The sequence below is a fragment of the Scardinius erythrophthalmus genome, assembly GCF_964197995.2.
Source record: "Scardinius erythrophthalmus genome assembly, chromosome: 16".
Lineage (NCBI taxonomy): Eukaryota > Metazoa > Chordata > Actinopteri > Cypriniformes > Leuciscidae > Scardinius > Scardinius erythrophthalmus.
This window is the reverse complement of record NC_138236.1, coordinates 21,710,610-21,725,186: the sequence shown is the minus strand read 5'-3', so window position 1 is coordinate 21,725,186 and position 14,577 is coordinate 21,710,610. Positions and strand designations below refer to the sequence as shown.

General features: G+C 36.8%; 1 protein-coding gene across 1 annotated transcript; it reads right to left on the bottom strand.

The window, feature by feature from the left end:
• Window positions 1–301: 301 nt before the first annotated feature.
• Window positions 302–10,946, bottom strand: cacng6b (calcium channel, voltage-dependent, gamma subunit 6b). The gene is made up of 4 exons (XM_081389656.1): window positions 10,439–10,946; window positions 6,333–6,407; window positions 5,006–5,143; window positions 302–3,759 (listed from the first exon to the last, which is right to left on the bottom strand). The coding sequence occupies exons 1-4, from the start codon at window positions 10,791–10,793 to the stop codon at window positions 3,536–3,538; spliced, it is 792 nt and encodes a 263-aa protein (XP_081245782.1). The 5' UTR covers window positions 10,794–10,946; the 3' UTR covers window positions 302–3,535.
• Between the last annotated feature and the right edge of the window lie 3,631 nt (window positions 10,947–14,577).

The following is a 14,577-nucleotide window of genomic DNA, read 5'->3' as shown; positions in this document are numbered from 1 at the left end:
GAGCGATCAACATCGAGAGAACGTCGAGGGTGGGCATAGTTGACATACCAGGATAATATTTCTCATCCACTTCAACATGATGTGCTTAGATGAGCAATGGACTAATTTTAGACCGAGCGAGAGGCAAAAGAGAAGGAGTGAGATTAAGAAACAAGCGAGGGAAGGAGTGCAGGAGACTGTCTTAGGTGAAAGAGATTTAATCCTCAAGCAAAACTAGCGAACGAGTAAGAGCGTGATGAATAGAGAGTGGCACAGACAACCAAGTGAAGAACAGATATAAGAAAGAAGGAGATGAAGAAAATTCAGTGAAGGACAGTATCTTCAGTATAAGGACAAGGTGCTCTCATTTCGGCTGGAGTACAATATAAATACATTATTTACATAAGTGTGGCTCAACGGTATCATCCACATCAATACATTTCATTCATCATTTTTATACACACACACATCGGTTTCATAGAGTATTAAGCATCATTTTACATTTATATAATGTAAATTAAATCTATGCATTGAAAGCTATGATATCTAATCTGCTGATTACTTTGTTCATTGAAAACCCAGCAGAAAAGACCAGTATAAAGTGATCCCAAAAAATATTTGGACATTTAAATGCATAAATACTACATTATATAGCAAAATATCAAACCAAGCAGCAATTATTTTAAAGGGATTGTTCACCCAAAAATGAAAATCTGTCATTAATTACTCGCCCTCATGTTGTTCCAAACCTGTAAGGCTTTCGGTCATCTTCAGAACACAAATGAATACCTTGTTGATAAAATTGAAGAGCTTTCTGTCCCTCCATTGACAGCGACGCAACTACCACTTTGACGCTTCAAAAAGTCCCTCTTCAAAAAAGAGATCGTAAAACTAATCCATATGAACTGAGCGGATCTTTTAGAACACGATCGCTTTATGTGATGAGCAGATTTAATTTAGGCTTTAATTCACATATAAATATTCATCAACGCACACATCAGTTATGATAAACAGAAGCTCAAGCGTGCGAGAACCAATGAGGTTCATTCTCATGTGTTTCGCAGCAAGTTTGAGCTTCCGCAAGAACCAATGAGGTTTGTTCTCGCACGACAAGCAGGTTCGGTTGAGCTTCTGTTTATGTTCGCTGATCAATGTTTATATGTGAATAAAAGTCTAAATTTAATCTGTTCATCATATAAAGTGATCGAGTCTCTTCAGAAAATTTGGACTAAACGGTTTTTACGGACTTTTTGAAGCCTCAAAGTGGTAGTTGCGTAGCTGTCTATGGACGGACAGAAAGCTCTCAGATTTCATCAAAAAGATCTACATTTGTGTCCAGAAGATGAACGAAAGTCTTATGGGTTAGGAACAACATGAGGGTGAGTAAATAATGGCAGAATTTGTATTTTTTGGTGAATTAACCCTGTAAAGAAAGATGGCACAAAAAGTTGCTAGGTTTATAAATCAATAGATGTTCAAAACTACTTTCACATTTTTAAATGTGTCCAAAAGTGTTACTTTTAGGGATCTCTGTAGCTAGTCACCAGCATATATTGTGCTGATGTCCCCATTAGGCTTTTTAACTAGCTTAACTAGCAAGACTTTGTTGGTCACCAGCTTCACCATAAAGATAATTCTGGTCAACGAAGCTTACCTGCCAAGTTTTGCTAGTAAACAGTATGGCTATGATGGTTTACAAGCCACAACTAACTAGCATACACCAACTTAGAAAGCTGGTATTTTCAGCCAGGAAATCCCTGTTAAGCATCAGTCCCCATTAACGTCCATTCACACCAATGACGATAACTATAACGATTTTAACTAAAAAAATTGTATTAATAATCATTCTAAAGGCCCATTCACAAAAAAAATATAACTATAAAGTTTAATAAATGTTCTAATTCTATGAAAATAGAGAAGTCCCGTAGCTATAACGATAACGACACAGGAACGATATAGTTGGGATTACTTTCAGAGATGATAAACGTTAAAAACATTGACAGGCAATCAGAATCCACCCAACTATAAAGCTGGCATGAAACGGAAGTTGTGATAATCTTTTCTAGTGAAACAGCTTCTTGAATAAGAAAAATGTAGAGCGGAATTTGATTTCTTCCTTCGGGAATTGATTGGGCTGTAGGAAGTTGGGTGTTGCTAACTAAAGAGAGACAGATTTTTGACAAATTGATTTGATCAATTGATTAGATTTTTCAATTGCTTGAGCTCTTTGAAGACTTACTTAAAAGCTACAGTCGAAAAACTGCAGCACGCTGTTTATAATAAACAGAATGTTATCATGCGTTGGTGTGGACGCTAATATAGTTATCGTTCTTGGTCAATGGGCCCTAATTCTATGAGAATAGGGAAGTACACACCACAGCTACATGGATAACGACACAGGAAGGATATTGTTGGAATATTTTTTGTTTACAGCTGATAAATGATAAAAAAATATCGACAGCCAATCAGAATACACTCGGCTTCAAAAAGCTCAAGCATTTAAAAAACTGCAGCTGCAGCACGCATATAATAAGCAGAATGTTACGCATTGGTGTGGATACTAATTTTCTTATATTTATCTTTATAGATATTGTTCTGTGTGAATAGGCCTGAAGCATAGATAGAATGGCATTTTTTTTAAAGGAGAACTCGGCAACTCTAGCGAACTTTAGTCACTTCTTCGCTGATTTTCCCTTTTGTTGTCGCATGTTTTCCCCACGAGCTCCCCCTACAGCTGTGGGGGGGCGTATATGTCACAACACGGTCGTAAAAAACTTACTTGCGGCGGCCTCCTCCCCCTCTCTACCGCTGCTCATGTGCGTTTGTTTTGATCGGAGCAAGCCAACTGTATCGCGTGGAGCTATGTCTACCGAGGTGGGTAATCTGGTAATACATCATACATGCGTGTGTGTTTATGTTGAATTGCCGTAAAGCGATTCGTGTTTCGCGCTCGTTCTCGTTCTCGTTTCTCACGAGACTTCCAATTTCTATTTTGCCGGGACGGTAGTCCCCAAGTTGCAAGGTTGGTTTTCCGCCTGGGAACGCTGGGGGGAGCGGGGAAAGTCACCAATATCACCAGAACAGGTTGTTTAACCATCCAAATGGTTTCTAGACAGTTTTATTAAGTTAAAAAAGTTACCAAGTTCTCCTTTTAAAGAAACAGTTTTACACTTACAACCTGCAGAAATCATCAGTCAGAAGTCAGTTTTACATAGCAAGTAAATAAATCAGGTTTCTTATACAAATTAGCAATGCAGATAACTGAACAATGCATAATAGCACAGTATGTTGTGTAAATGAAGCCTTTAAAAGACCGTAAACAGATATGTTGGTCACTGATTTATGTACAGAGCCATCATAGAAATATCAGTTCAAATTCATTGTGTGTGTATTAAGGTCTATAATCGTATTCATAAGCAATTCTAATGCAGATTATTGCAAAACATTATGAACATTAGCTTTTGAGAGTCCTTTATAACATCAGTTAATCTCCACAAGCAGCATAAGAGTATAAAAGGTCTTCTGCTACTTAACTCACTGGCAGTCCTTCTGACAGCTAGGTATCACTACTGCTCTGCTGACGAAAACATTTCTCCAGGGGGTTGTTGGGGAAGGAAAGCAACAGGAACATAAGCCCTCCAAAAATGAGAATGGCCCCAGCCGAGCCAACACACGCCACTGACCAGGACAGCTCGTGATGGAGAGGAATACTGTGATCGCTTGCCAATAAAGCCAGCACAGACTGGTGGAAAACAACGATGGACAACAGGACCAGGAAACCTGGGGAAAGTGGAGAGATGAAGATCATTTCATTAAAGGAACAGTTCACCTTTTTCAATATAACATGAAACATTTAGGAGCAAAATTGTATTTGTAGTTGATAAATTAGCCAAAAGCGCTTCTGACTTTAGCTTGTAACAGCTTGTGTGCTGTGATGAAGGGACAATTTAATATATAGACTATAACAAGTTATATAAATTAGGGTGTTTTCAATATAATTACCTTTCTATTAGAATTCTTTCTAATTCTATTATAATAACCTATTGTTGCCATTTTTTATTTATTATCTATTTTAGTTTCAGTTTGGAGCTGCATGTGTAACCCCTCACCCAGGTCCTACTCGCCCCGCTCTGTGCGGGCTTCAAACCCTGGTCTCCGGCGTGAGAGTCAGGTGCTTTAACAAGGAGGCTAAAGACTGCAGCCCCTAGCTTAAGTCGCTAGAGCGTTTCTTGAGATCAGGGAAGTAAGGTTTAACTCGCACAGTGAATACTAGCTGGCGTCCGATACACATGGGACTATGAAAGTTCCCATATACTTCAAGTGAAATTAAAGAACGAACTGGTGTGAGATTATGTCAATAAAATCAGATAACAGCTTTCAAAAGTGAAGCTTCTGGAAAACACCTTCAAACTATCTTTGATTCATGCTGATTACGTAATGGGTAGAAATCTTCTCTGGTTCATTTCTTCTCTTTAGTCCGCTGAAGAGCTGCTTTATAGTAGAAATTGAAGTTAAACTGAAGCAATTCTAATTGAAAGCGGAACTTTTTAAAAAATGTTTTATACTGCAAAGCTGCTCGCTTTAAAGCAATCTATTGTATGAAGTACTATATAAATAAACGTGACATGACTGGAGTGCCGAATTGCGGAGCTGGTGCAAACATATCCACATCGCTATGATCAGATGCTTTCTTAACTGCTGTTTTCTCACCGCTGTTATTTTTGTTGTGTGTTTATTTTGTCATTGAGAAGAACACATGGAGCACATATTTACATATTCATCTAAATGATGCTCTCAGCAGTGTGGACGGCATGTTCGAAAATTGTTATGGTTGAGGTCTGAGCTCAGAATCTCAGCAATGGGGCATAGTGCACTTGACCATTGTCAATCCTAGTCTAGTCTAGAACAGGACACCTTAATAAAATGTAGCCTCCTCCATAACTAGCTACTTCAGTTTTACTGCAGATGAATGGTGCTGGTGTGTTTTAAAGTCATTGGATGCAGTTATGAGGTGTTTGAAAAGCACCTGAGGAAACGAAGCAGATGGTTGCAGGCTTGAGGAAGAAGGGCACACTCTTACTGAGAGACATGGTGATGCACAGAGAGCCCATGACCATCAGAAACAAACTGAACAAAGCCAATATTGCACCTGTTATATGCAAACCTAAGAGAGAAACAAAGCACGCAGTGAGTTATACTTGTTACTGAAGTTATACTTGATAATAAAAGTCTCCATCATTTTATAATATAGGCAAAAGTATGTGGACAACCAAACCCTGGGGCATTTCATTTCAAAACCCTTGGCCTTAATGGCCCTCCCTAACAGCTTGCACTCTTCTGGGAAGGCTTTTCACTGGGATGCTGGAACATGGCTGAAGGGATTTGCTCCCATTCAGACAGAAGAGCATTAGTGAGGTCAGGGACTGATTTTGGCCAATGGGATCTGGTACATGTTCGGCATTCCAGTTCATCCCAAATGTGTTCAATGAGGTTCAATCTGAGCTTCAAGCAGGCTGGATTCAGTAAATCATTACTTTATATTGCTAGCATCATGCTCTACCAGTTAAAATAACAGAACACTATCATAAAACTTGTGCTATATTCCAAGCCATCTGAAGTCATACAAAAGCTTCAAGTGAACAATAGACCAAAATTGAAGCCATTATTCACTGGAAATCTTGACTGTAGGTCACTGGCATGCTTGAAGAGTAGCAGCAATTTCTAAATCATGGACAGATTGCTCTTTTGAGTCAGATCTTTTATAATGAATCAGTTTGGCCAGGTCACAAAACTGGTCTGAATGAGTTAGTCATGAATCAAACTGATCAGCATCAGATCAGAAGTTTAACAGTAAACTAACAGTTCACTGCTGGAAGAGATTTAGAGTGAAAAATAACTTAAATTTCTCACACAAATTCTTCAAAATGTGTCCTTTTGTGTTCCATAGAAAAAAGGTTATACAGGTTTGGAACAACATGGTGGTGAATAAATCATGACAGAAGTTTAATTTTTGGTGAACTATACCTTTAATTGGCCTAGCCAAACCTGTGCCCAGATACGTTTGGGTATACAGTGCATTTTGTTGGGGCATTCAGTAATTATGTAAACTGAAATAAGAATTGAACAAGAAAGGAGCTCAAGAATGATAAATTCGTCTGCATGTACACAGTATGGGAGGTGGAGAGCTGGAGAGACATGGAGCAGGGGGAGGAGACAGAAACACATGACTGATTTTCAATGAGAGAAACAGCGTGGAAGGGGAGAGAATGAATAGATGAGAGGGCAAAAAGGGAAATGACACATACTGTAGAAGGCAGAGAGAAAAGAGGGCAGAGGATACAGTAAGAACTTACTTTTTTGTGTCGTTTTCTTAAATATGACAGCATTCTCTCCAGAAGTGTAGAATTTGAAGAATGTGCAGTTCGATTCTGAGGGCGAAAAATGAGACAGTGAGGAAGAAGAATGAGGCAGAGGAGGTGAAGAATAAAAATCAGCCAGAGAAACAGAAAAAGGCACTTGAGCTCTCTGCTGTAAGCCCTGTGAGGGTCATTGTGTATTAATGTGTCGAGGACACAGAGCAGCCCTCTCACATATGGCTGAAAGAACAAGAGACAGAGAGAGCGAGGCAGATGGAGAGGGAGGGAATGAGAGTGAGGCAGATGGAAAGAGAAGATGAAGGGCAGAACAAGGAAGAGAGAACAGACTCAGGTTAATGTATACAAAATAAAATCCACATTCACTCTCTCTCGTCCTCTGCAGCTTGTCTGTTGTCTACTTGTATTTCCAGATTTTTCTCTCATGTCTTCTATATTTAGACTTGCAACCAGGCAGCAGTCAGACTGCAGTTTTTCCTTGTGCAATATGACTGACCTTTCTGCTATAACTGTGACCCATCTCACATACACATATTTTTTCCAGAACTTACCCTCATTGGAAAAATTTGAGCTCACTCCAAATTTTTATTTATTCAAATTACAGCCCTGGATAGATTTTTAAAAATCCAATTAATTAGATGATATAATAAATATCCAATCCACATATATACATATATCCATCCACATATATACATATATATATATATATATATATATATATATATATATATATACACACACACACACGAATACGCTTTAACTAGACATAAATAAAGTGTCTTTAGAAGTCAATATATTGTTTTTTTTTTAATTTTCACATCAGTGAGCATAAACCTATTACTGACCTACAGTCCACGGCAATCTATTTTTTGTCAATTTGTTCGAGGTTGATTCAGGGTCAGTTCACACAGAACACATTTTCGCATTCTCCGCCTATGCTATTTTTTAAGTACACATGAGTCAGACTGATGTTTTTGTCTTGCTGTTATTTCTTGCATATTTTAAGACACTGTCAAAAAAAGTTGATCTTCAATTTTCTCAAAATGTTATGAAGATTCATTTTTATGGCCACACTTATTTACGTACAGGTCAGGGCATGATTAAATTTGTGTTTTTTAATCATTTTGCTTTATACTTAGATAAATAAAATATAATTTAAAGATTATATATATATATATATATGTGTGTGTGTGTGTGTGTGTGTGTGTGTGTGTGTATAAAAATTAATTTGACAGGCTAATTTAAATAGAGGCGCGCGCACACACACACACACACACACACACACACACACACACAGTCAAGTAAGGTCACTGCTGAGAGCTGCACAAGATATGATTAGCATAGAGCTGGTAATGTAATATTGAACAGATTTCTTAAAAATGCATCATGGAAGTCATAACCGAGAATGAAAGCAGGTCATCTCTATATAACGTTACAACTACTGAGAATTTTTTGTTATCTCTTATTTAAATGTTCAAAGCAGAAACCAAACTAGTTGCCCTTTTCTCTGAATTTGCCAAATCTTTCTAACTTTGCCAGGAAAAATAGGCCAAAAAAAGTGCAGTTCTGCATTCTCAGCTAAAGGGGTGTCATGTTATGATCTGTTATGACAGGTTCAAGTAGAGAGTGGAACTGTTCCTTAACAGATCTGGCAGTCGGACCAATGGCACTGTTACAAGAGACATCATCACAGTTCTCTGAGTCGTACAAACTGAGGCAAATGAAACTCTCTGGCTCTCTGTTTATGCGTGTTGTTATATGAGAGTTAAGATGAATATCACCAACCAGAACTAGATAAACTAAGCCTCTCTTACGGCATCTTAGAAAGTCAACCGTCATTAATAATATCACTGTTTTGCTACACGTGAGCTGAATGCTGCTTTGTGTCTTTAAAAATAATTATGCATGATCTGTTCCTCCAGCTAACCCAGATACATACATATAAGTATGCTGTATAATGTGTTCACATTTTCAACAATACATGATACAAGAACAATACATTATATTATTAAAACTCTAAAACTCTAAGTGTGTAAAAACACACCATATTTTGTTTATGCATTTAGTAAGTCTAATAATTTCTTCATACTTCCTTATTAATTAGTATTTTTATCTCATGATGTCAGCCTCCAGTTTCCCAGGAGCAATGCGTATGGTGGCTATGTTGAGAATGGAATTCTATCACACTGCCTACTGAATTCTACACTCTAATCTGCATACAACTTTTTAAAAATAGTATGTAAAACAGAACACATTATGCAACAAGAAATGTTTTAAACAGCATTATGCTACGTAATTGTCTACAATCTCATTATGCTGCATGTTTAATGATACATGCAACGGAAGTTGCCATTATCTTTTCTTCCCTATTGTGACGTATATCTGAGTAAAACAGCTTCTCGAACAAGTGAAAATGTAGGGTGGAACTTGATTTTGACCTGGAATTGATTGGATCGTTGTGGTTTGCTATTGCTGTGATGTCATGTGAGTGACAGGTCGTCCCGCCCTCACGACAGTAAGTAGGTCATCAGAGGAGATATGTTGTTGCGAGTGGGAGGGGAAGTTATTTTAATTATTGATTACAAGGGCACATGAATTAAAAAATAATAATTATGATGTGCATGAATAAATCATTTATAATAAACACTGCAATATTCCATTAAAAATCAGAATTTTCCATTTTGATTTTATGGTGACTAATGAAATAGATGTGCGCAATTATAATATCTTGGAAACAAAAAAAATCGTTTCGCATTTTAAATGCTAATTTTTTTAATATTCTATATAAGAATATATATAAAATATTTAAATAGTGAGTCGATTTAAGAAACAGATGTTAAAATTCACAGCATATATGTTAATATTCAAGCACATTGCATTGTGGGATGCAGTATGCAGCAGGTCATCATACAGAAAATCTTCATACTATATCCTACCCTACCATATACTGCCGTTTGAAAAGTATGATAGTATGCTGTTCTGAATATAGACAGCTACGTTTACATGGACAGCTTTTTTTTCAATCGGAATGAATCGGAACATAGTGTTTACATGAAAACAAAATAAAGCAAAGGGGTTGATGTGCGGGTTTATATATCACAAGCTTCAAATCAGATTCGATTTTTTGACATGCGCACACTGCACGAATATAGTTTCCCGCTGTTTGCGCATACTAACTATTCTACTATATTGCTTCTTTCCTTGATTTTAAAGAGCAGACTAAATATTTATCTATTTCAAGTCGACGAGCACATGAACCATTGTGCTGTGCCCTTTATATTTATCAAGCAGTAAAAACGCCCCTTCTAGCGCCCAAATCACAGTATCTGTGGATGAGATTCCGAAGCAAAGTACTGGTGGACGTAGTCTCGCGTTGCCAAACCTTCAGACTGATGGCAGAAGATCTGGACTCCATCACTGCCACCCAAGAGGACGCCTGACTGACATGTAAAGCAACCAATCAGAGGGCATCTAATGAATGAATCATTCAAAAACATTGTGCAAGTTTTCTGCAACAATGGTCCTGCGAACTTCACATACTTATGAAAATCCAGCATTTAGTTGATGATTGTCACGGTTGTGGCTTTCAATGGCTTTCTTATACCATAAGTTTTGGCATCATGATGGCTTTGTTTCCAGGTGGACCGTTAAAGAACGTGACACACCCATCCTCCCGGAAATCCTGTAGAATTTAACCAATAAGATGAGGACTTTGTGACTTCTGAGGCTGAAACTAGGTGGGATGTTGTCCTGTTCCACTTTTTTCAGAATTTTACAATGACACGACAACAACAGCTTGTTCCACGCGTCATACATCATTACGGCATTTCTATGTCATTGCATATGCGCAGTACTTTCCAGTTTCGGGTTTCAATCTGATTAAGTGTTCACACCACCCCTTACAATCTAAAATAAATTTTTATTGGATTTGGCCAATTCATTCTAAATGACATGGTTACATTTGCCTTTTCTATTCCGAAGACTGTGCTACTAGTTCGATTACAATCGGATTATTAGTGTCCATGTAAACGCAGCTATTGAGTGATTGAGTGAGTATGTTAGATAGAGAGAACGAGTGCTCTCACCTCCAGGCAATTCCACAGGTCCACAGCTCTCTCTCTCCGGGTCAATATCTGTCACCCATAGTGTGCGAACGCATGATTTCCAAAGGCCATAATGTGCCATCTCACACGTCTGGTTGTTCCTGAAGTGTTTTGGCTCAGATAACTCCACCCAGAACTCTGTGCCCATGCCAAGTACCGCCAGAGTCACGCCTATGAGGGCGATAAAAAATGCCAGCTTGATCTTGCCCTCCTGGCTGTCACTCATTCGAGGGGGCCTCGGCCGTTGACCTGCACGCCCCATCTTACCGCCAGCTCCACCCAACCCTGCTCCTCCTCTCCCATCCTCTTCGTGTGCAATGAAAAAGTTGGACCACATGGCAATGAGAGAGGAAAACACCCAGAGGCAAAGTCAAGAAAGGGGAAAACCAAAAATGACTAAAGCAAAAAAAAAACAAAAAAAACAGGAAACTAGAGAGATTAGTCTGGAGTTTGCTGGACCGATAGATAATGAGAACGCAGAGAAGTATATTAATAGAGAGCTCAAAAAAGAACAGGAAATGATAGAGAATTACAATGTTCTGTGATTTAAAAAGAAACCGGCGTGCCAGAAATTCAAGTGACAGGGGGTCATTTCTGAAGAACGTAGAGTGGGAATTAACTGACGCCTACAAACACGAGAAGGTCTGATAACAAACTAGACAGGAATAATGGGTAGATGAAAAGAACGACTTGATGAGAGACATTGGATTGAGGCCTTATAGAACCGTGAAAAGAAGATGCATTCCTCTTTTTGATGAACCTGCAAAAACAAAACAAAACACAAAAGTCTTCAAAAGACAGTACATGAAAAGTAGCAGAAAGACTGAAGGATAAAGAGATCTACAGTCTAAATAATTTGCCAATGATACTTCAATATACTATAGATGCTTACTACTTCTAATTAATACTTGTTATTCTAACCTAATTTTAATGCTTTACTGATTTCATTCTAACTCTACAAGGTTGAATTTGTTAGCATTAGAAAATGCATTATGTATCATGAATTTACAACAACAGCATTATTAACAAGAATAATGGTAACACTTTACAATAAGGTTTCATTTGTTAATATTAGTTAACTACATTAGTAAACATGAACCCATAGTTCATGTTCATTTCAATATTTACTAATACATTGTTAAAATAAAAAGTTGTATCTGTTAATATTATTTAATGGACTAATGGATTAATGGATTAATAACTTAAGAAATTATCTATTAAATTATTATTAAAATATTTATAAAATTATTATTTAAAAGCATATTAAGACTTGTTCTAAAAATATCTAACAGCTTTTCTTTTTTTTTTTTTACCCCACTTATATTTTTATTGGAAAACAAGACATTTTGCAGTATACATTCAACAATGCACTTTTCATACTGAACTTTTTTTCTTTGCTGTTAAAATGAATAGTGGCACAGCGAACATCCCTAATACCTGGAAAACAACATTATACCTTTGTCCTCTGTTCAATAAACAAACAGGCAGCTTGCTTTCAGAGAGCGTTAATATGGGTCACGATTAGGTCACATTGTCTAAGAATTAGCTATGCCAGATGCGACTCTAAGATAACAACACATAGCCGCATAACCCAGCTCACTTTAGCCCAGCCTGTTTGATCTGTGCAATTTTAAGGCCTCATAAATACCCAAGCATTATGTGTACAGAGAACTATCAGATCTGTGGACAGAGAGTTTCAAGGTGTGCGGCGTTCTGCTATTCTAAAAAAAGATGTGAGAGCGGGAAGAGGAACAGACTGAGGGATGAAACACAAGGTTGATTGAGAATGAAGGTGAAAATAAGAGCCAGGAGGAGCAGTAGGTGTTAATTCATGTGTGACAGGCAAACCAACAGAGGGTCTGAAGTCGTTATCACGGTCCCCGTACAGGGAGGGAGTACTACAGGACGGGGCTCACTGAAGCCAATCATCCACACAGGAGCAATAAGACCACAACAAGGCAAGAAATAAGCATGTGTCCCATAAATTATAGCACTCACAAACACGCCACGGCATATACTTATGAATTAGCTTATTTTATCTTATTTAAATATATAGTCTTTAACAAAAATTTGCATTTTAGCATCACAGCAAAAATAAATGACTCAAAAGTAATAATGATCATTTAAAATAAGTTAAAACATGGTCACTTTACTTGTGCAAAATCACTTTATATTTAATACTTGTTTTCAGAGAATATATATTGAACTAACTTTATTTTTCTTAGTCCATAGGCAAATCGTTTTTTTTTTTTTTTTTTTTTTTTTGTAAACACTACCGTTCAAAAGTTTAGGGTCAGTGAGGTTTTTTTTTTTCTTAGGCAATGATAGTTTTACACAAAGTAACTCTAAAGATTTTTACATTCTCTGTAATAAGTGATCAGCTGACTTCACTTAAAGCGAGGAAACCCATTGCCTTAAAATGAAGTAAACAAACTTCATGCATAATTGAAAAAATTAAGTTATGTGAACTTGACAATTCCACATAACTTAATTTTTTCTGTTACTCATGAAGTTTATTTACTTAATTTTAAAGCAACGGGTTTCCTCACTTTTTGAAGTTAAGTCAGCTGATCACTTTACAATGTTGTTACAAAATGTAAAATATCTTTTTCACATCAATTATGCTAACTTTCTATTCCAGAAAAAAACACTACAGCCACAAATATATTAAGCAGCACAACAATTTTCAACACTCATAATAAGAAATGTTTCTTGAGCACCAAAACAGCATATTAGAATGATTTCTGAAGGATCATGTGACACTGAAGACTGCACATCAAAATAGAAAAGTTATTTTAAATTGTAATATTTTACAAAATTACACTTTTTGCTGTTTTGTTAAAAAAAGTTTTAGCTTTGCTGAGTATAAAATAATTCTTTCAAAAACATACTGAAATCTTACATTTAATACAAAACGCATAACACATAAAAACGAGGTGAGAAAAATCAACTTAGATCCATATATTTAGCTTTAAGTCAATTTATATCAGAAAACAGGCCTGTTATTTCACTGATAAAACAAGCTAAAAATCCAGACTGAGAAATGTGCAGTGTGACTACACACACAGATATTAAACTAGTTGTTAAGTAAGTGCTTGGGGCCATTTTACAGTAAGTTACAGTCATTTGAGATATAGCAGACTGTCAAAACACTAAACATGAACTGGAAATGTAACGGGCTATAATTAACCCACCAAGATCATCTCCATCGCAGCTCTTTAAATTACCCCGACTCTGTCAAAACTTTCTTCAAAACAGTTACGCTTCTGTAATATGTATACTATACTTTGCCATATGTTGTTGTCTCAAAAGGAAAAAGTCCAGACCCATACCTAAGGGGCTCACATCTCAGTCAAGAGACAATTTTGTAAGCAAGAATGAAAGAAACCAATCGTCATTTAAAAGTTACAGGGCTTCAACCCCAAAACTCAAACACTATATCTATGATTTGGACTCCAGAATCCATGTATAAACATCTCTTATGACAATAAATTACATCCAGACCACTGGAACTGCCTAAACGTTTATAGTGTATCAGACAGTTAGACATATGCAAACATAACTAGTCACATATTTAACAGTGATGTGATTATGTGATGCAATAAAATACTAATTTATACATAATTTTTTAAAATTCAGGTTAATATACAAAATCATTTACACTTGTAGCAGTTCAGTAATAATACATTTATACTTATATCAATACATCCATACATTTTAGATTCAGAGTTTTAGAGAAAAATAAATAAATAAAAATAAGTTCGCAAAGTTATCAAATGTGCAATCACTCTTCCTGAGAGCATAATAAAATACATAATTTAATCAGCTGCACAACACAAAACTACTAAATTTAAGGTTTGTGTCACAGATTTTATTAAACTATGACAGTATACATGTGTGCAGTAAGTGCATTGAAAAGCCATCAAGCTTTAGCAACAGTGAGAGCAATCAAATCCTGACCTGTTCTGTGTGAGTGCAGATCTGATGACTAGATACATGAAACTCAACTGAGAGAGTAGGAGAAGGAGGGACGCAAAGAGCGCAAGAGAGAAAAAAAGAGAAAGTGGAGGGTGGAGAAAAGTGGGACTGGGGCTCATGCAATCAAGTTGAAGATATTTTGA